This window comes from Amia ocellicauda, chromosome 18 (assembly GCF_036373705.1).
Source record: "Amia ocellicauda isolate fAmiCal2 chromosome 18, fAmiCal2.hap1, whole genome shotgun sequence".
NCBI lineage: Eukaryota > Metazoa > Chordata > Actinopteri > Amiiformes > Amiidae > Amia > Amia ocellicauda.
In genome coordinates this window covers 18,330,535-18,357,512 of record NC_089867.1, presented here as the reverse complement: position 1 = coordinate 18,357,512, position 26,978 = coordinate 18,330,535, and the positions used below count along the sequence as shown (strand labels likewise).

Here is a 26,978-nt window from a genome sequence, read left to right as displayed (position 1 = left end):
CAGGCAGAGGGGAGAGGAAAACGAGTGAAGTGCTGCTCTTTCTGCTGACTGGTGCAATGAATGCCTTCACAGTCCAACCTGCAGGATGGCTGTGCAGTATCCAATGTGACCTTTAGAGCATGCACTGGTAAATGGTACATAAAGGACTATGGTATAGGAAAAGTAAATTGTATTATAAGTATTTTTATAAAATCGCTGATTCTGCAGTCTAGTTAGTTTTGTTTCTGCTCTGTTGTATTAGCTCCCCCCATGTTCAGCTCAGACTCACTGTGGGTAGGCAGGGTCCACAATGCGCAGAATCAACTGGATGACCATGCCATAGAACTGCAGACATCTGCGCAGCAGGTTCTCATCCAGCAGCCCGGCGTCTGCGCAGGCCTTGCAACGCACCAGTTTCTGCAGACAGGACATTTATTTATTTTTAGTAGTTATTAGTCAATACACAACTCGGATACATAGCAAAGCCTTAGAAAAATTATAAAAATAGTCCGCCAGCTATGACACCCGAGAGTCCTTGACACTGACCTTTAACTGGGTTTTACATCTTTTCAGCATCTCCCTGTGTCTCGTGGCCAGCGGGGAGTCCTTCCACTGAGTCTCGCTATTCTTCAGCTCCTCCACCGTCCTGTGAGATACACAGCCAGTCAGCACTCCCCCGCCCATCTACAACACATATGCCTTGTTCGCTCCCTTCTCTTTAGCAATTAATTTGGCTATAGACACTAACTAAATAAAATAAGACAATGGAATGAAATCCACGGGTGGCCATGGCTCCTACAGGAAGAGACTGATGATGCGTCTTTCCTTGCTGGTACCTCAGAGGTGCTATTCCCTCTTTGTACAGCAGAGGGCAAGTTCAACATGTGAGACAGTGGGGAAGGCCCATCCAGGACTGAAAACAAAACCATAATCAAGCAAAAAGGCATCCTCTGCTCTCTTCAGTTTCTGCATAAGGGACACGAATGGCTGCCATTAACAGAGCTGCAATCCCTTGTGTGTGTGTTTTACAAGGGAGATGCACATGGTCCTGTGAAGTATAGCATTTATGCAAGATGGCTAGGAGGTCAGAGGCTGTGTCAATGTGTCGTTTCTCTATTCACGATTTCCTGTTCTTTGGCAGTACTCTGAGTGAACCTGGCAGATCTACAGACACAACATCCCCCAAATTAATCTTTCCTGTAACTTCAAATTGAACCGCGTCTCAAAAAAAAAAAAAAAAACGTTGTAGGTGCTTCATTTTCTGCCCTCCTCCATTTTAATGCAAGCCACTACACATCTCTTGAGATACAAGTGGATAGATCTATATAGATATAATATGACATTGAAGAATGGCGAGATGACAAAAGTTTTATAGTTTTTATAGTTTTATATATTAATCTAAACCAGTCAGATAATGGTTCAATAATACAACAAAAAACTAAAACATCACAAATCTCATTTAACCTAAATTAACCCAAAACTGGGATTTGAAAGAAAGGAAATTAGAAAAAATAAAAAAGGAAAAAGCGACCCTTTTAAAAGCATTTTCATAATAATCACTGGTTGCTTATATCTGTCACAAGGACTGACCAGCCCCAGTGCCAGAGTGTAAAGTGTTGCTGAATCTGAGAAGTCACAGCAGAGGATTTGCTCTAACTGAATGGAAGTAGAGGCTCCTCACAGTGGGATACCCCAGTAATGTGACTCCCCGATAAGACCCCCCTGTGTACCTGTTCAGCTCCCTGATGGCCCGAAGCCTCCGGATGTAGCGGCGACACCCTGGCAGGATAGACAAGTGGTGTGCGTGTAGCGTCAGGAAAAAGCACTCCGTGGGAAACTTGGGCTCAGAAAACCTACAAGGGTCATCGTCTGTTTCAAAGAAAATGAATTAATGTTAATATAAATCAGCTAGCAATGGAATTTGAAGGTCAAGGTTGTTTGGGCCTGGTCCTGGAGAGCTACAGGTATAACCCTTAAACCATCCACTTATGGAGCTAATCTAGTAAATGCAGATATTTCAGAGACCATTTGTAACAGGCACTTGCATAAACTCCCCTCAGCCATTTCATGGTCCAGATTCCCCTTTAATTGAACAAGACCTTTGCTTAATTAAACCAATAACTAACGGAAGTAGATACTCTTCAGCAATTGATGATTTAAGGAACTGACTTAAAATGACTGGAGGTGGACCAGGCCGCTCAGGGATCTGGGACTGGGTACCACTGCATTGTCATTACTGCACAGCACCAATGGCCACAGCGCCACCCCATACTGTGCACCGTTCGGGCGATTCCCTTGGACCAGTGCTTTTCCAGATGGCAGGAGTAAAACAACTGAGCAGAAGAAACAGGATTATCAGATTGCTGTCGCTAAACTGTGCGTTTATTCTGGATCGCTGGCAGCTGCACTGCAAATTAGCTTCAGCGAGCGTGCACAGGACACAGGGGCTCTCCTTGACCACACTAACTGACTTGAGGAAGTGAAATGTGTATTGACCCACACAGAGGTTATCTGGGCCCGGTTCGCTACAGATCAATACCTAGTAACGCTGCTTTTTGGATGCATAGTTTGGTACAGGAAAATAAACCAAAACCAATTTCCTTCTCTTTAAGAGAGTAACTTTAGCCAGTTGCCTAGCACAAGACTGTTGAAAAGTTGAACATTTTATATTTGAAAACAAGTTAAACTCTGATTTAAAGGCCTGTCACTCACGCAGCTCCACTAGCCAACTCTTCAGATCCTCCATGGTGGCCTTGAGCCGCGTCTCGTCCGTAGTGACGTTCAGACGACACTTGGGGTGGAAGATGTAAAAGGGGTCGACCGTCTCCAGCTTGATCTTCATGCTGAGCTGCTGGAGCACCCACAAGAAGTTCAGCATACAGCCGTCCGTAGAGACCAGCCTGTCGTCCGTCTGAGTGAATGCAAATAAATCAATTTCATAAAAATGCCAGACTGGAGATAGAGCCTTGGTTCACCACACTGCTACATCAGAAAGATAATTACAAAATAAATAAATCTTTCATGATTGGACAGTGGGTGAAGCTGCAATCCAGATTAGAGAGAGGAGCCGTGTCTCCCGCAAGAACATAACATGGAAATGGATGGTTACACAAAAACACAGTCAGTACACATGGTTTTAAACAACAAACACATAACAGTACTAGAAATTAAGATTCAAGTTCAATACAAATATAACTGCATTGGAATCGAGCACCATCCAGTGATCACACACACAAGCTGGCTTGCTCACCTGCATCTGTGTCTTCTTGACATTGCGATTCACCATGGCAGCCATGTAGTTCAGAGCAGCCTCTCTGGTCTCCCCGTTGAGTAAAATATTGTGCAGGATTTTGAAAAGGTCACCCTGGGGGAACGCACAACACACAAACACCCATTTAGAAAATACACTGGCTCCCTATTCTGCTGAAGTCACTGAACATGGTACACGTTTATAAAAATGTCAGATGTTGCCTGAACTGGACCCCAATGTCATTTTAAGGAGTACTACTACCCTATTGCACAGTCTTAACAGATTTCAAGAGCACCACATTTTCTATTTAACAAACTGTGATAACCCTTACCTTTAATAAAAAAAATAAAAAAAAACGTATGTAGTTGCTTCCATATTGTTTTTGACCCTGGTGAGTACAATTCTGGTCCTTGTTTCTCATCCCTATGAATAGGTACAGAACTTCACACTAATACAGGTCATTTATGATAATTTCTCTCTTGATTTGTGTTATGTTTGATGTGAACACTTACCCTTGCAGACTCCAGGTAATGTTGCAAAGACTGACTGACCACTCTGGTATTTTCAAGGGTGATAGCAGGTCCTGAGAAATATTTGTCTCCCACTTTAGGCTACAAGAAAGGGGGGGTGATACATTAAGATTTTATCCTGTGCAAATCTCTCCTGTTCAAATGTCCCTGTAGACCATCGAGCATATGCAGCTGCCAGACAACTGTATTAGTGCTACATGGCTGTAAAGCAGAGTAATAAAATAAAAAGGCAAGAAAAAATAAGTGAACAGATTATTTCCCCCTGATTTACTAACTCTTGATGTCAGCACTACAGGGCACAGAGTTTCCGTGGATTAAGATGATCCCATGTATAATATTAACAGCAACAACAACAGTATGCCTTTGAAGCACTTTAAAAATGCAGTGGCACCGCGGCACTGTGAAACTTACGTCATCTTCTGCGAAGACAGACAGGCTGAAGAAGGCCCCCAGATAGGACAGCCTCTGGATCTCTCTGCCTGTACCTTGGCTCAGGGAGTCGGGACACCACAAAGGCAGAGAGGCAATCTGAACATCAGACACACACAGACACGGCATCAAACCCAGACTCCAGCACTGCTGTTCACAGTGTTTTAAATGCATTTTTAAATGAAAGCTGGCATATGCAAGTAATAAAACTAGTAATTTGTATAAAACACAATTACAACAGTTATCTTTTAAGAGATCTACATGTATAGGGGACCCCTTCTATATCTTTCCTTGCTGAAATTAAGTCAACTGTGAGGCAATTAGATCCCTATGGCCAGGACTCCACATGCCTCTTTTTCTGCAACCTGACAATTATTTCTTCATAAACTCTTACCAAATTGCACACAGGGTGGGTCTTCCCAAACTTTATTTCACACAGCTCAGCTAAAGCCTGCAAAAGAGGAGAGCAAGAAGAAAATATCATAAACCACACACATCACATAAAACTTTACTGCAGAAATTATTAACCCCTAACTCTCCAGACAAAACATTCAAGGTATGACTATAAATGTCCTTTCATAATTGGATTTTGCTATTGAAACTTGAGTCCAACCAAATGACATGATACAGCTGGAGAAAAGCATATTTTTCATGAGAAGAATTAAATATAATTTAATTTAAAAACAAAGGAACTTGCATTTACTACCGATGTGCACTTTTATCTAATGTAGTTCCAGATTTCAACTACTCCTTTTGATTAATCAAGGCAGGAAGAAAAAAGGAAAAACGCAGGCATTAGCTGTTTTTTTTTCTTCATGTTTTATAGCTTTGTACCACTTTGTTGAATTGCAGAGAAGAAAAGTTTCTGCAGTGCGAGGGTGTGATACATATAGCATGATGGCGGGGGAACAAGTAAGGTTTTGTTGTCGTTAGGGCTACTTGAATATCTCATCATGTTAAACTGCCAATCGCCAAGCCTACTATTGAAAAGACATTCCACTAGACAAAGCAGGAGGCTGTCAGCAGAACAATAAAAGGATTGAGAGTTTCTTCTCTTGCTGGAAAGCTGGGTATACAAACATGGGACCCAGCCAGTTCCCATAGCTTTAGAGCACCAGAGAGACGGGATTATCATCAAGGCCACTGCATAGCATCTACACCAAGCCTAATTTTAAACTTCAAATGAAGCAATAGAAAGATAAGAATAGTCCTTTTACATTTTACAGTCTGTTTTTTGTTTCAAAGAAATCCAGGCTACGAGTTTAATCTCGGCGCTATTCTCGGTCTACACCTCTCCTGTGGCGTAACTACTAACAAAAAGATCCAGAGACAGTACATGGAGGCAATGTCCTTTATTTCACCTAGTGCCGCAGTTCTCTTACCATCAAGGGATACTTAAAATTGTCACTGTCGAAGGAGCTCTCTTTCACTGCCAGGGCCAAGCCTTGGAGGATGGGAACAAAGATCTGGTGGGAGAGAAGAAAGCACATTTGATTAGATGGGAAAGCAATGCATATTTTAGTAGCATTTGTGGCACAACATACCAAGATACCCGTGTTTTTGATCACATGAACTGAAAACCCATCAGAGGGGAGTTGATTGGCAAATACATAAATAAATACACAAATAAAAGGTTGATGCACAAAGTTGTGAGTTACAGTACTGTGCAAAAGTTTTAGGCAGGTGTGACAAAATGCTGTAAAGTAAGAATGCTTTCAAAAATAGACATGTCAATTAACAAAATGCAAAGTGAGGGAACCGAAGGAAAATTTATATCAAATCAATATTTCTAGGTACACTTGCACACAGTTTTTGAAGGACCTCGGCAGGTAGGTTGGCCCAAACATCTTGGAGAACTAACCAAAGCTCTTCTGTGGATTTAGGCAGCCTCACTTGCTTCTCTCTCCATGTAATCCCAGACAAACTCAATGATGTTGAGATCAGGGCTCTGTGGGGGCCATACCATTACTTCCAGGACTCCTTGAAGATAGTTCTTAATGACTGTCGCTGTATGTTTGGGGTCGTTGTCATGCTGCAAAATAAATTTGGGGCCAATCAGATGCCTCCCTGCTGGTATTGCATGATGGATAAGTATCTGCCTGTACTTCTCAGCATTGAGGAGACCATACATTCTGACCAAATCCCCAACTCCATTTGCAGAAATGCAGCCCCAAACTTGCAAGGAACCTCCACCATGCTTCACTGTTGCCTGCAGACACTCATTCATGTACAGCTTTCCAGCCTTTCAGTGAACAAATTGCCTTCTGCTATAGCCAAAAATTCAATTTTTGACTCATCACTCCAGAGCACCTGCTGCCATTTGTCTTCACCCCAGTTCCTGTGTTTTCATGCATAGTTGAGTCACTTGGCCTTGCTGCCTTGCTGGTATGGCTTTTTGGGCCGCAACTCTTCCATGAAGGCCACTTCTGACCAGACTTCTCCGGACAGTAGATGGGTGTACCAGGGTCCCACTGTTTTCTGCCAATTCTGAGCTGATGGCACTGCTGGACATCTTCCAATTGCGAAGGGAAGTAAGCATGATGTGTCTTTCATCTGCTGTAGTAAGTTTCCTTGGCCAACCACTGCGTCTACAGTCCTCAACGTTGTCCGTTTCTTTGTGCTTCTTCAAAAGAGCTTGGACAGCACATCTGGAAACCCCCATCTGCCTTGACATTTCTGCCTGGGAGAGGCCTTGCTGATGCAGTAGAACTACCTTGTGTCTTGTTGCTGTGCTCAGTCTTGCCATGGTGTATGACTTTTGACAGTAAACTGTCTTCAGCAGCGTCTCCTTGTTAGCTGAGTTTGGCTGTTACTCAAACAGTTATATTCCTCCTACACAGCTGTTTGTTTCAGTTAATTATTGGTGTTTCAACCTACATTTTGAATTGATGATCATTAGCACCTGTTTGGTATAATTGTTTAATCATACACTTGACTATATGCCTACAAAATCCCTGACTTTGTGCAAGTATACCTAGAAGAATTGATGCTGTTTTGAAGGCAAAATATGGATGTGATGTAGATTTTATTTCTGTTCAATCACTTTGCATTTAGTTAATTGATAAATATAATCCATTAACAAAAATGTATCTATTTTTGAAAGCATTCTTTACAGCATTTTTTCACACCTGCCTAAAACATTTGCACAGTACTGTACTTTCCACATGGACTGGCCAAAATGATGGTGCCAGCAGCCATTCCCCTCATTACGGTCAGTCAACATTACATGAAGAAGTACAGAAGCACATTTTCCACTATACTGACAAACACCCCCCCCACTCCCCACTACTCAGCAGCAACCTTGACATTTCCCTTTGGCAGCGGAAACATTATGCTTTCACAAGGTCCACATCAGCAAAGACTTCACTGTCTGTAGCTTCGGCCTGCCAGGGTTTCCTTTTCATACAGGCATTCCTGAGTTACGTTAGAAACTTCAGCTGTCACGTTGTGGGGGTGGGATGAATAGACTTCAACTTAAAGTTCATATGCCGCATCTGTCTAAAGTGTAATTTAATTTAATGACAGCAGCAACAGACTGCTGTACATCTTGGTGAACTACACGCTGCCACACAATCAGTAGCCATCAGCGCTGTTCGAGAAGGAGCTCTCATGAGAACTGCTTGTGGCCCCGACTGTTTTCAAGTGCTACACAGTTCTACTGCAGTACCATGTAGATTGGTTATATAAGGAGAGCTGTGAAGCTTCAATCGACCTAGGTAATATCCCCACCATCTTCAAATTACACTCAGTTTGATAATAGAGTTTTGGCTAATTCAGGAAAAAGATAGAAATCAAATTATATTCTCAGGCTGATCGGGTAAGGAGGCCAAAAGTGTGACTGACGGGCTACCTTTAAATTCCAGTCTGGTCTGCAACTATCACGTTATTTTACCGCAAATCACTAGGATTCGTAAGCATTATACATCATTTGAAAATGACAGAAAAATAAACATTCAATGTATCCAACATAAAGGTGGTGATACTTCAAAATAAAATTAAAAACACAAACCTGGAAAAGGATGTAAAAACAGAAACAAGTGAACAAAATAAAAACACTGAAATTGCTCCATTTCCAGAAGTCACTGACCATGTAACTGGACATTTTAAAAGGTGCTTTGACCCCAAGAACAAAGTTGTAAATCAGTTTTAAATTGGGTTTTAAATCCATCAATTTTTTTCGGGGCAAATCTGTAGCACTGTGACCCCGCTATGACTCGACTGTGAGAAATTACATTACATTACAGTGAGCCTTGCAACATGACAGTAAAACAAAAAAAAATCTCTCCACTCATAAATCCTCTGGTGATCTCCCAAGCAAGGTCTACTAATCCTGTCACCAAAGCAAGCGACCTCTGACCCTAGAGCATCCGAGTCAGGGCAGGAGGCACATCCCATGGCAGGCTGTGTTTTCTGAACTCATGTTAAGAATTAACAAAGAGAAAGATGGCTTCTTGTGAAGTTTATGCACCTCTGGACAGTGTAGGTGTGTGTGTGTGGAGAAGGCTCGAGTATCTTTAGTCCGGCCTCAGTGCCTGGGATTTAGAGGGATCTAATTGCAGGAATGACTGAACATAGCAAAAGCCAAACCGGTGCTATAAGCATTTTGACCGGCACTGATATCTATATTATTACGATGGGGTATCAGCAAAAGGGAAGGATCTTGCAAGGTCTTTCCAAATCTAAACCAAGCTCACTGCTAATTCACAGACTTATTATGGAGAGGGTGGGGACTTCTGAATTTTTCAACTGGTGCACAGATGTCAGTTTAACGTCCACAATATAGTGCATCCCACATTACCTGTCTCAGTCCTGTGAAGCAATGGATTATGATGTGATGCAACTTGCCAGAAGTGCCAGTAATATTTAACTTAAACTACAAATGAAATAACGTGATGTTTCTAATGCAAGGAAGGTCTTCTTCTAATCTATTCTGTTCCATTTACCAAGAGTCATTGGAGGCACTTAAATGTCATTATCGTTCGCTCAATTAGTCATGAACTACAAAGGAGGGAAGAGAGAGAGAGAAAAAAAAAATTCTTATGCAACCAGCTGACATTTACGTTATTTATTTTGTATAAAGGAACAGCAGTCGATGAGTGTGTAGGGCACTTCACATTTGTACACCATACAGTGCGCACATCACTTAGTTTTCTCACCTGTTTGAAAACCTCTTCCTCCTGGTGAGTCATACGGACCAGCTCTTGTATGAAGCCGTAAGGAAGGTTTCGGCACAGCATGTAGGGAACTAACAAGGACTGCTGCAGCAATGACCTTATACAGCAAAGAGCAAAGAAAGGCAGGTTGTTTCCTGTCAGTAACAGATCAAAATTACCCCCAACTTTCACAGATCCTGAAGCACCACTAGTCTTGCACATGCGTGGAAAAAGGCTTTCTATCTGGGTGCGAGCAGGGAAAACCAGACTATCGATCGCAAAATGCATACGTACCCAGAGTGCTTTAAATTATGGAGAAGCTACCTTTGCATTTGACACTGCAAGACACAAGCTACACAAGATTATTCAGGTTTGATCGTATGTGGCAAAATACCGAGTCATCCACCTGCTCTTAGAGACACATCACTGTACTGATCAGCTCTTGAAAATATATATTGTTTTCATCTTCTTATTGAAGAAAAACATTTCAATACATATCATGTTGTGAGAAGGCTAACGGAAAAAATAACGAATCGCATAGCAACTTAAATCTAAAATAATTATCCTCTCACTGAGTGGATGCCCATAAATGTTGACCTTCTGTTTCAGTGATCCAATTTACTTCATGAAACTAATTAGCGCTCTGTCAACCCCCTTAAGTGATAAATTATTTTTATTTTACTTATTAAACCTGAGTGTTCTTCTTGTTCCAGGCATACATTTTCCCAACAGCAGACATTTTAACAGAAGGATAAGATGTCCTCATCTGCCTTTTTATTTTATGAACTAGACACAAAAAAAGCTATTAAATTAAAGCTAATGTTCAACACCATGCACTAAATTAACATTTTACTATTGTTACAGCAGATAATAAACAATATTAGGTTCAGACATTGGCTGCTGACAATGCTGTCAGTTTAAAAGAAAGTATGTGCAAGACATCAGCCACTGAATACATGGTACACTAATTAAATCCAGCAACGGCATCAACTGAGAGTTTTGATTGAACTAACAACAGAAGGCCACTCTGCTCTCCAGGAACAGGGTCAAGGTTTGGTTCAGCTCCCATATTGGCAGCTCAGGTTGTGGCAGTCTATCTTACCTTGGCTGTGTGAGAGTTCCTTGTAGTACCAAAGCAGCATGGGAAATACACTGAGATCTAATGTTGCTTAGCAGTTGGCTAACAGATGGCTGGCTGCACACCTAAAAGAAAAGAAAGGGAAAAAAAAGGCAGTCAGTGTAAGTGGCCTTCTGAACATACTAGTGGTTGTCATCTTCCAAACTGAAATAACTTAAAAGCTTTCTCAGTGTATTGCTGGAATATCCATCAATAAGATTTTCTAAGTTTTCTAAGATTTGAGTTTGCTTTTTGAAATATTTTTTTTTCTTTTGGAATTTTAATTTATTTATTTTGTGATTTTTTAGGTCACAAGAGAAACTGGAGAAAAGCAATATTGAAAATGATCTTGACTTTCAACGGGACGAAGTTTTCAGAAAATTATTTAAATGAGGTTCCTGTATCTCTGTCTCTGCGTAGTTAACAGTAGTTAACCGTGTGTGTGTGTGCTGTGACTGTGAAAGGCTGAGTGAGAGCGTGTGGGGCGTTTGCCGAAGACAATTAACTGAGGCACCTTGGGAGCCTTCCTCTCCTCCATCCCAACACTGTCAAAACGCTCTATGAGGTAGTTCAGCATCTCCGTCTCCTTGCATGCTTCAATGGTAAAACGGTCGCTCCCAGAATCAGAGGCGATACCCCCACCAGACGCGCCGAGGCTATGGAAGGAAAGAAACATCAGCAACAACTAAAGCATTTCTAGTCCCTGGGGCCTCAGATTGTCAAAAGCCCCCCCAATTAAAGAAATAAATTGTCCTAATTTCCTTGAAAGTAAGTTATTTTTGAAATTTGATTCCAAATCACCTCTTGGAAAAATATAAATTTATATATACAGCCCAATCTGCCTCTTAAATTCAAGCAATGATCATAAACAAAAGCCTTGTGGATCTCTCTACAATCCAGACATTAACACCATAATGTGACGAAAACGAGCATATGGTCAAAAAAGCTAAAACACATCCCTAATAAATAGAAGTGTGAGGCTGAATGACATTGAGAATTCCCCCGAGTCTTAGATGTGTTCCTCAGTGATCAATGGTGTGGTAGATGCATTACAAACTCATCAGAAATACTAACTGATGACAAGTCAACAACAAACAGCCTGCATGTTCAAATACGATCAGGTGTCCAAAACACTATACTGCACATATTGTCACTTAGAACTCATCTTCAATACACCACTACAGTGACATTTCCAAGTGGTGTAACGGCTCCAATAAACTGATTAATTCAATACACTACACCTTTTCTGTACAAATTTCAAACTTTTCCTTGCGTTATTAAAGTAAAAAGGCATCCATGAACGTAGGTTTTCAAAACCGAATGATCACACAGAATTCTGCACAGCATAAGAGAAACACTCCGGGGGATCATTCATGATTTGGCAGGTTAGTGTCACAACAGTTGAGGAAAGACTTATGGACAGTCCAGCCATCCCTGTGAGAACAGTGTTCTGCACCAACTCCAAAAGGAAAGTGAACACTCCAGACTTTACAGTGCTGATACCAAGATCTAAAAGTTAATCCCATCAAAGTTTTGTTAGTCATGGTCATCCACTCACAGACAGGTAATTAATGTGTGGACACTCTCTCTCCACCACTCCCCTCACATGCCTGTTATAGTCGTTAGTTGTGTCATTTCTGTCACACAGAGGCAGCTTTCCGAAGTCACCCACTTCTTCTGCAGGGTGAGATATGATTCTCTCTTATTAAAGCAGCAATGCCCAAGGTTCATGACTTAAATCCTACAGGTGTGACTGATTAACCTCAAAGCACAGGAGTTGATTACATTCAACATACTTTGGGAGATTGAAGCCAGCAAGACCTCCCCCTTGCCAGGACTTAAGAAGAGCAAGAAAGAGCTGCTCGGCAGCAATTAAAATTAAAATAACTTAAAAGGCAGTTGCCAAACCTGTCTTTAAGGACTCGTGTCTAGTCTCCCACTACCCCAGTCTGTCCACTCTACTCTCTCTCCCCAGCAGGGTATGAGCAGGCAAATAAGTCCAATTCAGAAAGGGTAGATTCGTACCATGGACGACGGGAACATCTTCTCTTCCCGCCTGTGGAAATGGATGCTGCCAAAACCCAGGAAAAGTAGCTTGTTTTTGCTAGCACGTTTACTCAAGTTGGTGGTGGAGTGGCAAAAGACCAACCAACCCAAGCAGAGTTCTCCTAACCCAATCAAAACCAAACCAAAAAAACAGACACCATCTGTTGCCCCACAGAAAAAGAGAGACCACTCGTCGAGAAAGGGACTAATAAGACTCCTACACATCTGGCTGACTTGACCGTGCCTAGTAACATGCAATACGATTCATCGGCCAAAAACAGCTTCCACCCCACCCCATTTTCATCTTCACTCTGTACTCTTCCGATGGTTTTCCATGGCTGACTAGCCTCTCAGCTTGCAGTGTTAGTGGCCACACTGTACACAGCTGAAGCATGCCAACACGCGCATGGCACTGGTACCTGGACCCAAATTGCACCCTAGTACCATCCTCCTCCTCCTCCTCTGTCTCTTCATCGCTGCTGTCCTCAGACACATCAGAGAGGGCGAAGAAGAGGAGAGAGAGGGGGCTGTCGTAGAAACTGGGACAGGGTGGGAGAGCCGGGGTGAAGGGGGAACCAAGAGACAGACAGGAAAGGGAGAAAAGAGAGGCGATGAAATAAGGAGGTAAGACGGACAAATTAAAGCAAAATAATACTTTGATAGGGAGGGAGAAAAAGAAAGCTTACCATATTTTAAAATGAAAAAGAAAAAAGGGGGGGGGGGGGTTGAGAACAGAACCATGCCTAATGTGACTGAACAGCTACACAACCCTACGCAAAACCACTGATAATTGCCTGTGCTGCTTTGAAATGCCTGGGAATCATCTATTTCCATGTCAACCACGGCTAACAAAAGCAACCAATCGTTTTCTGCACTGCTCAGTCCAACAAGAGACTGTACTTGGCTGCCTTTCAATTATATCAAATAGCAGCAGCCCTTTATTGTTTTTTTTTGTTTTTTTTAAATGCTTCATGGACGAAAAAATTAATAAATAAATATATATTTTGTTTTTCAATTGAACACCTTCCCACCCTGAGGGAATTTCTCTACAAGTTGCACAGTCCCTGTCAAGTCTTGGGATTCACTCCAATTCATACAGTAGGAAGTAGGAAATAATAGTAATACATTTGAATGTCAATACAGAATCGCCAGCTAACCCTGAAAATGCAAAACAGCGCAAGCGGAGAGGTGGAGCCTGTTGATGTCATGTTATTCGTGTCAGTCAGTGCTTCTCAAACCCACAAAAACAATTAAAATATCAGAACCAGATTCAGGTCTCTATTAAGAAACCTGCAGATGCCAACAGTATTTTACAGCAATGCAGAGGGCAGGCACAACTTATTGACGAAGATAATGAAGTTGTCTTCGGCTCTAAATCTGACGCACAAAATCAAATTTGGAGAAAGTCTACAGAGATTTATGGCAGGTGGTCTATTTATCAGCCATATAGTCACAGTAACAAATCTCCCCAGCTGTATGACTGCTGCAGTTAATTAAGCCTCATTTGAGAATGCAGAATACAAAATTAACCCTTCGATAAAGACAAAAAAAGTTCCTGCAATATTTTTTTAATTGGATTCAGACGATGCCTCCTTGAGAACGTCATTGGGAATCGCGGTGCATTGTTCCACTTGATTAAGGGAATATGATTTTCAAACACGCGCATAAATATATAAATAAAATCAGTAAGGCCAAAGCTCTGTTCGCATATATAATTGTAATTAGGCAATTAATCACTAAGCATATTAACCTTGCTATGCTGCCTGTCATTTGTTCATTACTATTTCATGTAAACCGACAAAGGTGAATTTCAATTGCTTATCCTAGAGCAGGTCATAAAGAAAAGGGTTCCTATTTACAAGTGTGGAAATCTAAGCCAAACATTTTATGAAGCATGTAAAATTAAAATTAAATGTTCTCTGACACTCATTCTATTTAATATTAGGACAAGAGCAGTAGCCTCAATATCTGTTCTAAGAGCAATATTTAGGTCTGCATTTTCGATCATCTTTACAGAAACCACACAAAAACAAACAAAGGGACCTGCTCTTAGCACAAGCAAGCAAACAGGTTTATATCTGTGTTGAAAAGGTAGGTATGAATAAGCATACAAGTCCATATGGCTTGTGGAGTTAGTTCAAGCCTTACTGTGACTCTGCTACTTCAAATGCACACCCAGCCCTGCTGTTAGTTTGTCAATTGAAAACCAAGCAAAAAACAAACAAACAGCAAAACAAAAATAGGTAAGACTATGGTTATATATATATATATATATATATATATATATTATTTTTTAACCAGTTAATGATCTAAAATGTGGTTACTTCATGTTGTTCACACAGGCTGGAAATACCTAGAGGGGATCCGGCTAGCGAGGGAGGGTCGTCTGGCAGCGGTGCTGGGCGACCCCGGGGCAGGGGGCAGCAGCATGGAGGAAGGGCGACGCGGCCGGGGGGAGCTGGCTGGGACAGGCTGGGGGCTGGTGGACAGGCCTTGAGGGGACGGGGGCAAGGGTAGCCCAGAGGGGGCAGCAAGAGGGCCTGCTGCCATTGATCTGGGACTGGGGGAGGAAGAGGTGGCCCAGGGGGTGTTGACCGAGTAGGGCCGGTACCTCGGAGAGATGGGCAGGGGTGCAGAGGGAGTCCCAGGAGAGAAGCGGGAGGCAGGGGGGCTGAGGGGCACTGTCTGAGGGGCTGAGGATGGGGGAGGAGTGGCCAGCAGAGGCGGCGCGTTCATCCCAGCCTGGCTGAATGTCTGCGGATACGGACTAGACCCGTACAGACTGGAGACAACAGCGACAAAACAGGGTTGGAAATCAAGACTCAAAGACAAGGAACAAAGTTTGTTTTCAAAAAAAATAAATTAAAAAATAACCAATTCATGGTCTGAGTTTACTTCCTTTACTACAGCCTACAGGATCTTGTATTGACAAATGGCCAAAAGTTGATTACTTTGGGCTTGATATCTTTACTCAAAACCATATTAGCATCGCTGAATACCGTTTTATTTCTCCACCAGATATAGAAAACACTTTATGTATCAACACTTTTCATTGCAGTATATTGACAGCAGTAAATATAAAAATGTCAAGATAAAGTTAACAGACACAGACTTGTAATCCTTGCAGAGAAATTCTGGATAGCTCCCTGTACTTCACTGCACTATTACTCTCTTCAAATTGTAATGGTGTCTGCGTGTGTCTGACTGAAGACAGGACAGTGTGCTTCTGAACATTAAGACTCAGATCAGTGTGCCTTAATGCAGAGGTACTCAACTTCAGGTCCTTCAACAGGTCTAGGCTTTTGCTCCAACCTAAGTGGTGGAACGACCTTCCCAAAGGTCAAATGACCCTGACCCTCTTCCGAGAATTACTAAAGACGCATCTTTTCAGACTGTACTTGTAATTTAGTCATTCATTCTCCTGTAGGATTGCACTTATACAACGCTTTGTCATACTCTTGCCTTTGCATTACTAGCACTTGTATTATTTATTTTTGATTTCCCCTACGCTCCTTTTCCCTTAGCTCTTAATTTTGACTTATCTTGTCTGCACTTATCAGCTTTTATAATCTAGGATGTAACACCTTACATATTGTTTACTGTATATCTACACTTGTGTAAATTCTAAATTTGTAAAATGTATTATGCCTGAACTGTATTATTGCACTTTGTATTGCTTGTCACCCTGGACAAGGGCATTTACTAAGAAATAAATAATAAAAAATAATAATCTATCAAATAATTTATTTTTAAAAACCTATACTGCTCCAGTTTCAGTAAGAAATGCCTGTCCCAGATTCTACTGTATAGGAGGAAGTTTTCAGGAGATACAAAAGCAACAGAGTGCTGTAGATTTCAAAATAAACGGTTGAATGGGACTGAAGCCGAGAACCCCTTAGGTTGACCCCTGCAAATGGTTTGCGTGGCACTTGCCTGGACAGAGAGCTGGCACCGAAGGAGCCTGCAGAGGTGAACATGGGGCTGGTGCCCTGGCTGGGGGAGGGGTTGAGTGTCAGGTGGCGGTCAGGGGATTTGGCAGCTGCGATTGGCTGGGAGGTGGCAGTGAGGCTGGCGAAGGGGTTGTCCTCTCTCAGCTGCGTGGACATCATCAGCACCTCCATCAAGATCTGGCCAATCAAGTCCTTGAAGTCGGAGCACACTGCGAAGAGAAACGCAGACAAGGTGGTGACTCTTCAGGACAAAAAGGGGGGGTGGGGGATTTGAATGAGAAACAGGGGGCAAATGCAATTCAAGCACTGTTCAAGACTGAATTTGAGTTTGACTGAGCGGAATTGAATCCGTAGAGGCATGATTAGAAATCCCCATCATGAATAACACCCTCCTAATTCTCAAAAAAAGCAACTGAACCCAAATTCAGGTTCAACCTCTTGTTTAGACAGATAAGGCAGGGGAGTGAAATTAGCCTGCAATCGTACAATTTTTATTCACAAAAGGTACTTCAGCATCAACAGCTAGTTAGCTGCTGGTGTAGAAAGCTTCCCAGGCCCTCCTATAAAGAGTTAGCAGCACTTCCGGCTAAAACAGATACAATCGCAAAGTTCCAGCTCAGCTCTTCATCAGAGTCCGATTTAGGCACAGCAGGGGGTGGAGAAGGCCTGGGTAAATTCTAGCATTGGAGACTGGGATCAAGTCTTTGCATTCACACAAACATTTGGACTGCACACATTTGGAGATGACAAAACTAATAAATAAACTCAAAGAGTGCAGAAGACTTCTACATATGAGACATGATGCTCAAAAAACCACATATACACACAAACACACCATCTTTTGGATTCTGTCTGAACTCTGCAGCAAGGGAAGGCAGGAAGATGACATCGCGGTCTCGCTCTTTCCAGGAGACTCTGAAGATTTTGCAGATGAGCTGGAGCGCCTGCTCCTCTGACACCTCGGAGCCCGAGGACAACTCCTGCAAGACACACAGGCAGACGTGGCTGTGATCAGAAGAGTACAGCATTCACCCCACGCCCCCCGGAGTGCTCCCTCTCAGCACTGGACTAAAACTTGAAAGAACCACCACTGAACTCCACAACCCATACAATTTTTTTTTTTTTTTTAATTTTTATGTTTCAAATTATTATTATATTTGTACCGATTGTATTTCACTGTACTTTGTAAATGTTTCTTGTGAAAACAGTCACACAGGGTAAGGGCATCTGCCAAGACATAAATACAGAATTATTGTAACATCCCAAAACCAGTGGGGGACAACATCCAAATGTGTAACATTCAGGTCACTTATTCTAGGTTTACCCAAGACATCACTACTGAGATATGAATTCTGTTTCCTTTACCATTTCTGGTTTGCTCAGCAGCCTATCACCACAATGCCTCCAAATTGGACGGCGGGGGGCTACAGTCACATTGCAATTATAAACGTTCCTGTGTGGCATTAAGCCTGGGTAAGATGCTTGTAATGCACCACGGTCGTCATGGCGATGTACAAATGTATGAATCAGTGCTATTTATTTATTTGTCCTTCCGTGTTATATCCAAGTTCAGAGCTCTGGCTGTGTCGCCGCAAGAGCAATTGTTCTCGACTGATATCCCATTGCTTCCTGTACATTTCTGTGAGATTTTTCATTACAGTGGTATAATGTTTTAGTTGTTTTTAGCCTCCGAGTTCTTAATGCAACCTTTAGCCTCTGTTAGCATGAAACAAGGACACAAAATTCTCACTCCATGATTCAGTCATTAGAGTTAGCAGAACAGATGGAACATTACAGTATTACAATAGTGCTCTGAAAGACCAGTTCAATTACTGCTAATGCAAGCTTCAAAGCTTATAATAAAATAAATAAATCCTATTCATGATTAAATCAGGCTACAGTAGGTACAGAGGCAGCAAGGTTATTCTTCTAGTTTAAAAAGAATAAAGACAGATAAAATGAACCGAACCTATAAAAACAAATCTATACGCTTTTTAAGCAAAGCTCAGATTTTCATTCCACATATAAAATAATTTTCAATGCTCATACACTGATTATACATTAACTAATTTTCCTTCCATGTTCCCTACACTAGTATGTAACAGAGGTAGCATTTACTAACTTCGACAGCAATGCAGGTATTGGAGGAAACTCAAAATCCTCTGAAGGCCGACTAATGTAACTAACAAATTCAATGGCATCAGTTCAGAGCTTGGGAGGAATGAAGTCCACCCCAGGAAGGTTCTCCCAGACCAGGACTGAGTGTCTATGCTGTACTGTGCCCAGCAAATCCCACCTTGTCCGACAGACTCCTCTTCTCCCTGCGGTCGCTCTCCTCCACCTCCATGTTCTCAATCCCTGAGTCAACGTCTACCTGGGACATGCTGGGAGAGACAGATGAATATTAAATGAGACAAATAATTTAACCTGAAAGAGAGAGGGAGAGGAATCAGGCTCTTTCCTGGAAAACAATTATTTTTTAAGCGCACAGCTCTGCAATGAATTGCACAAGTATTTTTCCATAAGGAGAGGTGTACTTACAACAGCACTGTACACTGCTATCAATAATACCAGTGATAGTGATTAGCTATATTCAACTCCCCATAGGGAGGGATAGTGCATTATAAAACAGTAGAGGGACAATGAAGTAAGAAAATTATGAATACATCAAAATACCGTAATAGAATTCCATGTGTGAATATAAATTGAATAAGCATTTTTACTTTTCCCTCTGTCAGATTGTGACAGAACTGAGCTCCCGTTTAGAATTCAAAGGGCTGCTCCACGACGCAAAGGCATTGCATTTCATGGCGAATCAAAGAGAAAAGTAGATAAATAAATAAATCAACCAGGCTTGCTGGTACAAAAGCAACAGTTCAATTTGTGAGGTTGACATACAAATAAATATCCTGTACGTTATTTTTTCTGTGGCTCAACATGAAATCCAATTCCTCACTAATGACAGCCGTTTACCATCGCCAAGCTGTTATGAGCTGCATGCCTGGAGAAAACAGCCTTTCTATAGCAGTTTCCATATTAAAAGAGTTGTCACTAAATGTATGGGGAATTGTGAGAGTACAAGACTGGTAATCATTTATGCATGGAAAAGCCTATTTGAACATGAAATATGGCATGCAGATTTTTCTTGATTTTTTTTTTTGCCCCCCAGAGGAATCAGCTGTAATAAAAGTGCCATATTTCAAGATGAAGAAACTAAAAAGGGGCACAGTTATGACAGAGTACTACCCTTTGTTGGTGGGGGGTGTTAAAAAATAATTCCATTCAGGTAGTAGATTTGGTGTTGAAGATGGGAGGGGTTAGAAGGCAATTTTTGTCACCCTATACAGACAGGCTGGTTATACACTTTTGAGATGAATTGGCATTTTCAAGTTTGTGCTGACAGCTATCAAGGTGGGATACAAATGTCATCCCCCTCCTGAAACTCAAAACATATCCCTTGGCAGTAAAGTCAAAGCACAGCTGGGCTGTACTAGGCCAAGGCCAGCCCAGGCTCACCCCTCACCTCTTCTCACAGGAGACGCTGTCGATGTCCATGCTCTGGGACCTGGACAGTGTCTGAGACTGGGTTTCAAGGCTGTTGGAAGGAGAGCTGCTGAGAGAGCTGACCCCCTCACTGCTTTGACTCCGATACGCCACTCCTGGAATACAATGAGATATGGGGGGGAACATACGGGTTGCATATATTAAGATTGTACATAGACTGTGGAAGTATTGTATACATATCTTATGCAACCCTTGCCCTGAATATAGGAATTTAAAATAGTCTGTTGCATATCAGCTAGATGTATGAATAGTTAATACATGTTTTTGATATTCTCAGCCCAAATACATTTTGTCTTTTAAACAATTAAGCCTTAATAATTCTACATGAGGTACAGGCTTTATGGAAGAGGGGGAGAAAGGAGAAGATGGAAAAAAAAAAAAAAAAAAAACTTATTCAAGAAAAAAAAAAACAGAAACAGAAACTTGTCTGTGGCAGAGCTAGAGGATATGGGAACTGTGTATCACAGTGAACAGATTATCACAGGGGCTTTCAGCACTGCTGCCTGGGGAATCCCCATGTCTGCTGCTGTTATTGCAGTCAAGGTCTCTCAATTACCTGACTGACACAAGAACTGGTTTAACTACAGGAACATGGTTAAAAACTCTTGCTTTCTTGAAGTGGTTTGAAAATCCTTCACAGAGAATTTGCTTTTAAAGCATTTCACTTGTAGTTTAATATTGTAGACCCCTGCACAGAGTACAGTCATACATTGAGTCTAATTCCCTGAGCAGACACGGCCATAGCAGGGGCTTTCCACAGTTCAGCTCTCCCCAGCTCACTATCAGTACGAACCTCAACCTCTACACTGTCAAGAGTATGACTTGTCGACAATCGGTTTCTAGAAACGTAGGAAAGTTCAATTTCATCACATCAAAGGCAAGGCAAATTTAACTCTCTGGAGATGTCCTGCGTGTGTTTAAAAGGGACACACTGCCAGGACTGAGTACATATCGTGTCTATCTTGAAACCGACATTTGGGCAAGTGCCAGAACCGTAAGGGAACGTGTCGATCTGCTGTAGAGCCACTAAAATCAGACATCTGATGTAGCATATCCGTATGTCTAGCCAAGTCTGTGAAATTTAAAATGCTGCTAATTAATAGCGACAATCACTTCACACCACGTTTATTCAAAAAGGAGGCATTATAAAGTTGTGTGTTAATGTTTTTTAATGGAACAAGAATCCCTTGGCACACATCACACTAACACACATGGCAGGGTAGCCTTCACCTGCGTCACTTCTCCCACAGAGCAGAAGTTCCCACAGCTTGATGAAGGACTTTGCTACACTGTGTCAATGTCAAGCTAGGAAGGATCACCTACAATAGACTGTTACTCTAAGGGGCCCAGGAACAAATCTGTGAGTCACAGGCAGGGCTTGCTAAACAGGAGGCAAATGGTTTGGCAATGAGAGGAGAAGAGAGTGAGAGTGAGGGAGGAGAGGGGAGAAAAAAAAAAAACACCAAGGTTCTCTCAGTGCAAGTAATTCTGATACCTCTTACTGCACAGTTTAAAGAAGGGAAAAAAAAAAAAGTCAAATTTCAGAAAATGAAAATGAAATGGGGGGAAAAAAGGTCTGGCTTCATCTTTGCCAGGGATTAAGCTCCTTGCCGATGTTGCAGTAAAAATAAATCTGTCTAAATTACATCACAATGGGCATAATGCCACCAATACGAATTCTGTGGGTCAGAAATGTTTTTTTAATGAAACATGTTTTATTTTAATAATAGAAGAAACATTTTAAATAAACAACAAATATATGCATAATAAAATGCTACCCTGAAGCAGGAACTACTCTTATGTCAACATGCAGTTTGTGTCAGAGATACACAATTCATCCACATGGCCAAAAAAGTAATATTTCAATGTGGCATTTTGGAGTGATCTCCCTCAATCTGGTCATATATGGCCTGCTGGAAGTTTTTATGTTCCAATCCAGCTCTGTTCTTAGAAGTACAGGTCAGAATCAGCAATTATTTAAGTAGGAGAGAGGGGGAGAGAAGAGGAAAAAAAAGGTCCTAAATATACAGTGAGGGAATAAAAGAATTTGATCCCCTGCTGATTTTGTATGTTTGCCCACTGACAAAGAAATGATCAGTCTATAATTTTAATGGTAGGTGTATTTTAACAGTGAGAGACAAAATAACAATACAAAAATCCAGAAAAACACATTTCAAAAAAGTTACACATTGATTTGCATGTTAAAGAGGGAAATAAGTATTTGACCCCTTCGACTTAGTACTTGGTGGCAAAACCCTTGTTGGCAATCACAGAGGTCAGACGTTTCTTGTAGTTGGCCACCAGGTTTGCACACATCTCAGGAGGGATTTTGTCCCACCCCTCTTTGCAGATCCTCTCCAAGTCATTAAGGTTTCGAGGCTGACACTTGGCAACTCGAACCTTCAGCTCCCTCCACAGATTTTCTATGGGATTAAGGTCTGGAGACTGACTAGGCCACTCCAGGACCTTAATGTGCTTCTTCTTGAGCCACTCCTTTGTTGCCTTGGCTGTGTGTTTTGGGTCATTGTCATGCTGGAATACCCATCCACGACCCATTTTCAATGCAAGGAGGTTCTCACCCAAGATTTGACGGTACATGGCCCCGTCCATCGTCCCTTTGATGCGGTGCAGTTGTCCTGTCCCCTTAGCAGAAAAACACCCCCAAAGCATAATGTTTCCACCTCCATGTTTGACGGTGGGGATGGTGTTCTTGGGGTCATTCCTCCTCCTCCAAACACGGCAAGTTGAGTTGATGCCAAAGAGCTCGATTTTGGTCTCATCTGACCACAACACTTTCACCCAGTTCTCCTCTGAATCATTCAGATGTTCATTGGCAAACTTCAGACGGGCCTGTACATGTGCTTTCTTGAGCAGGGGGACCTTGCGGGCGCTGCAGGATTTCAGTCCTTCACGGCGTAGTGTGTTACCAATTGTTTTCTTGGTGACTATGGTCCCAGCTGCCTTGAGATCATTAACAAGATCCTCCCGTGTAGTTCTGGGCTGATTCCTCACCGTTCTCATGATCATTGAAACTCCACGAGGTGAGATCTTGCATGGAGCACCAGACCGAGGGAGACTGACAGTTATTTTGTGTTTCTTCCATTTGCGAATAAATCGCACCAACTGTTGTCACCTTCTCACCAAGCTGCTTGGCAATGGTCTTGTAGCCCATTCCAGCCTTGTGTAGGTCTACAATCTTGTCCCTGACATCCTTGGACAGCTCTTTGGTCTTGGCCATGGTGGAGAGTTTGGAATCTGATTGATTGACTGGTTCTGTGGACAGGTGTCTTTTATACAGAGAGTGCTTTAAGAGAGTGCCCCTAATCTCAGCTCGTTACCTGTATAAAAGACACCTGGGAGCCAGAAATCTTGCTGATTGATAGGGGATCAAATACTTATTTCCCTCATTAACATGCAAATCAATTTTTTTGAAATGCGTTTTTCTGGATTTTTTTGTTGTTATTCTGTCTCTCACTGTTAAAATTCACCTACAATTACAATTATAGTCTGATCATTTCTTTCTCAGTGGGCAAACGTACAAAATCAGCAGAGGATCAAATACTTTTTCTCCTCATTGTACCTACATCAGCTACTAGTTTAAGCCCAAGTGAAGTCCAATTATCTTTACTCTACAATATGCAGGCAACTGTTGAATGATAAGCAAACATCTGCAGGCCCTGCAAATATGAAATACAGCCTTATAAATTAGTTTGCATGAACTCCTAATAAGACTCTTTCCTCTTCACATTTCTATTTGTGCTTGCAGAGACAAAAAAAAACATTGGTTTTATAATGCCTGCCGCTGATCCTACAAAGTGACAGAAGCTAAAGCCACCTGCCTAGCTTGCTTAGGTTGCTGACAGACAGACTGGCAGTCTCCCATATCCTCCATCAATATGCCGCTACATGGGCAACAGCATAGCAAGTTATGTCAAAGTGATGGATGTCACAGCATACCTCAAGAAATTGACTGCAGTCTAAATAAGGAAGTGCAGTTGCACAATCCAAATGGTGACAGAAGCTGAGCTTTTTACAGAATGTCAGGGATAAGACTGATCAAAAATACCTGTATGTTTTGGTTTAACACCAAGAAGTGATACATTTACTTACTAATATGCAGGGTCTTTTCTTTATTAATATTCTATGAAAATCCATGTAAATGTGCATTTTGAAAAGCACACTGCAACTTTACATTTCAGCATTTGCTGTATGTTTTATGTTGGAAATAATAAGGAGAATTTCAGAAAATAGGCTCCTTACAAAATCACGTCACACAGTGTGGGGTTATAAACTGCAGCACAGACTGTATTCTATCCTATAGTGTTCTTGTACAGGGATGCTCAGGTGATCCCTGGGGTGGCTGTTCCATACCTGAGGCTCCAATGGGCGAGGTGGCCGGGGTGATACTGTGAACGTTGAGCCCCAGACTGTGTGCGGGCATGGGTGGTGGGAGCTGGGGCCCAGCTACAGAGGGCCCTGGGGGAGGGCCCGGGGGGGTCTCTCTCTGGGGGGACGTCAGGGGGGTGCTGAGTGGAGTGCTGGGCTGGGAGGTCTGCCCACCCGCCAACCGGGCGAGTCTTCTTCTTCGGATCTACACGAGACAGACCAAGAGGGGGGGATAAGGGAGGAATAATTGGCTATTGGTTATTGACAACAGAAAACAAGAACAATGACAAAGGTAAAGCTGGACTAAGGTAAAGACAGTCATGTTCTGGGTGAATTGCTGGATTTCCACAAAAGCACAAGGTTCTATAAATTCCACAATCTTGTAAGCCCATTAGTTATTATCAGATCAATTGAGACAAATTAAAGAATTCATAAGGACCAACCCAATCTCAATTTTTAACTAAACCCTCGGCAGCACAGATGACCAGACACACTCAACCACGAGTATGGTACACTTCCACATTTTACACAAGCACTTTAGGATATATTTAAATATATATATATATATTTATTTTATTATTATTGTTATTATTATTATTTATATTTATTTTAAATACATCAACTGTATTTATCACTGAAAGCAACACTTGAGTAAACCAGAGGAAATCATTTATGGACTACCGGATGGTGCTCCGCATTGCAAATATAAAATCAGCAGATTCTTAGCCACCTGTGCTGGGAGCTGCGGTTTTCATCACCTGTTCTGCCGATGTGTTAAGACCCACTGCAGAGTCAGAGCAGGGCCAACAAAAATACTGTTAATATATTATTTGAAGACACACTAATACAGTATTACCAAGGACAAAACTCAAGTTCTTTTAAGTAAGGGATTTCTAACAATTAGAAACTGTGAAGGCTTTCACTTCAGGGAAAAAAAAAAAAAAGTGTATAAGAAGGAAAGATAATTAAAAAGGATAAACACACTCCCTTCAATCACCGTTTACCACAGTGTAATAACTAAAGGTTGAAAAGTAATACAAGAAAACCTTCTTATAGCTCTGGTTATCTAAGCACACTGTTAGAGCCACGAATAAACAGATCTTTGTTTTAATCTTTAAGCAAAGGAATATATTTAATTCTTCTTCTTCGTAACACTGCACTGCAACTTGGATGTCAACATGCAACAATGTATTTTCTGTGTTGCATGTCCTGTGCAGCTGTACATGAGCTGATTTTCTGAATAGTCCAGTGTGCCATGAGCATAAATTGGGCCCTGTGAAAACACACATCCCTCTGGGACACTGGCTACAGCCTTTCATTTCACGTTCACATGTCTTTGATCACAAATAATCAGACTCTTAATCCCCTATTAGAACAAGTCACAATCCATCACCAGAGCGTCACAAATAAAAACTGTCGCGTGTCAGTATGGCACACGCCAAAACCACCATTGTCCACAGCTCCGGTTTGGAAGCAGAACCAGATCCATGTTTCACAGAGTTTTACACAGTAGAGTGAACCCACACACAGATACTCAATCAATTTTATAATGCCATACACACACACAAAAAAAACAAACAGGCTGCACTAACAAGCTTATTGTATCAACAGATTAGACGACAAATTCCTTTTCTGGATGGACTTTGAACCTTTATAACTGCAACTCGACAGCATCACCTTTAGAAAGATTGCCGGACATTGAGAAACATTCAAGGGTTGGAGGAAAGTGAAGCCTAATAAAGATTTAGCAATGTAAAATCATTAGCACTTTAGTAGCAAATGGTAACTGTATACATCACACTTGTCCAGCTTGTGGTGTCTTGCAAACAGCACGAGACAAATTACTGGCTGAGAACCAAAGATTTCACAGTTTACGGGGAAGAAGGACGTGGAAAATCTGTAAAGGGCACTGAAAGGATTAAGGTGATGTGGAGCGAAAATCAAAACACACAAATTAATTTTAAAAATATATAAAAAATGAAACTGGACAAGCACTTTCATTTATTTTATAAATAATTTAAGGGAATATTATTAGTATTAGCATCTCACTAGGTTTTCCAGAAACGTATTCTGTACCATCAACTCCTTTTTAATTTTCACTGGGAGGAAAAAAAAAAAGGTCTACCTAAAACACTTGGTTATAGTTTACTGTGGTCTTACATCACACACAGGATTTGAATTAGAATTAGATCACACAGGAGGGCAACCTTGAAGAGATCATAAACAGACCGTAATCAAATGGAAGTCAAGAGCCCCCTAAATGTTCCATGAAGTCTATGGTAGTGCAGGTGTCGAGAATTTAGATATATAAATATACTATTAGCCTAAATATACATTTTTTTATTTTATTTTTTACACCAAGCAAAATCTAAAAAAACTAAAACTACATTGACTCCCTTTGTCTCCACAATGTAATAATCCTATTTACAAATTGCTCTCCTTCTTCCCATTCGAAGATTTAGCTTGAGGACTTTAGTTTGCTGGGGGCTGACTCTGTAAAGATGAACATCCCCCCTTCCACAAAGCTTGAGGCTTACAGAAGATTCACAGCTCTAAGAGGACAGTGTGCCTCAG

The 26,978-nt window shown here is 41.6% G+C and overlaps 1 protein-coding gene across 2 annotated transcripts in view; it reads right to left on the bottom strand.

The window, feature by feature from the left end:
• The window catches only part of ube4b (ubiquitination factor E4B, UFD2 homolog (S. cerevisiae)), a 43,689-nt gene that overhangs the window by 10,317 nt on the left and 6,394 nt on the right, over positions 1–26,978 (bottom strand). Inside the window, exons 2-18 of one of the 2 annotated variants that reach the window (XM_066690557.1) lie at positions 24,390–24,609; positions 19,978–20,113; positions 18,751–18,838; positions 17,290–17,434; positions 16,438–16,663; positions 10,973–11,114; positions 10,444–10,544; positions 9,345–9,459; positions 5,571–5,654; positions 4,583–4,639; positions 4,171–4,287; positions 3,742–3,840; positions 3,230–3,343; positions 2,692–2,890; positions 1,710–1,848; positions 526–625; positions 269–396 (exon numbers count right to left, since the gene is read on the bottom strand). In XM_066690557.1, the coding sequence (XP_066546654.1) occupies positions 269–396; positions 526–625; positions 1,710–1,848; positions 2,692–2,890; positions 3,230–3,343; positions 3,742–3,840; positions 4,171–4,287; positions 4,583–4,639; positions 5,571–5,654; positions 9,345–9,459; positions 10,444–10,544; positions 10,973–11,114; positions 16,438–16,663; positions 17,290–17,434; positions 18,751–18,838; positions 19,978–20,113; positions 24,390–24,609 (2,210 nt within the window). Of the gene's footprint in view, positions 1–268; positions 397–525; positions 626–1,709; positions 1,849–2,691; positions 2,891–3,229; positions 3,344–3,741; positions 3,841–4,170; positions 4,288–4,582; positions 4,640–5,570; positions 5,655–9,344; positions 9,460–10,443; positions 10,545–10,972; positions 11,115–12,923; positions 13,044–14,857; positions 15,305–16,437; positions 16,664–17,289; positions 17,435–18,750; positions 18,839–19,977; positions 20,114–24,389; positions 24,610–26,978 lie in introns of those variants that run through there. The other variant, XM_066690558.1, reaches the window with a different exon arrangement.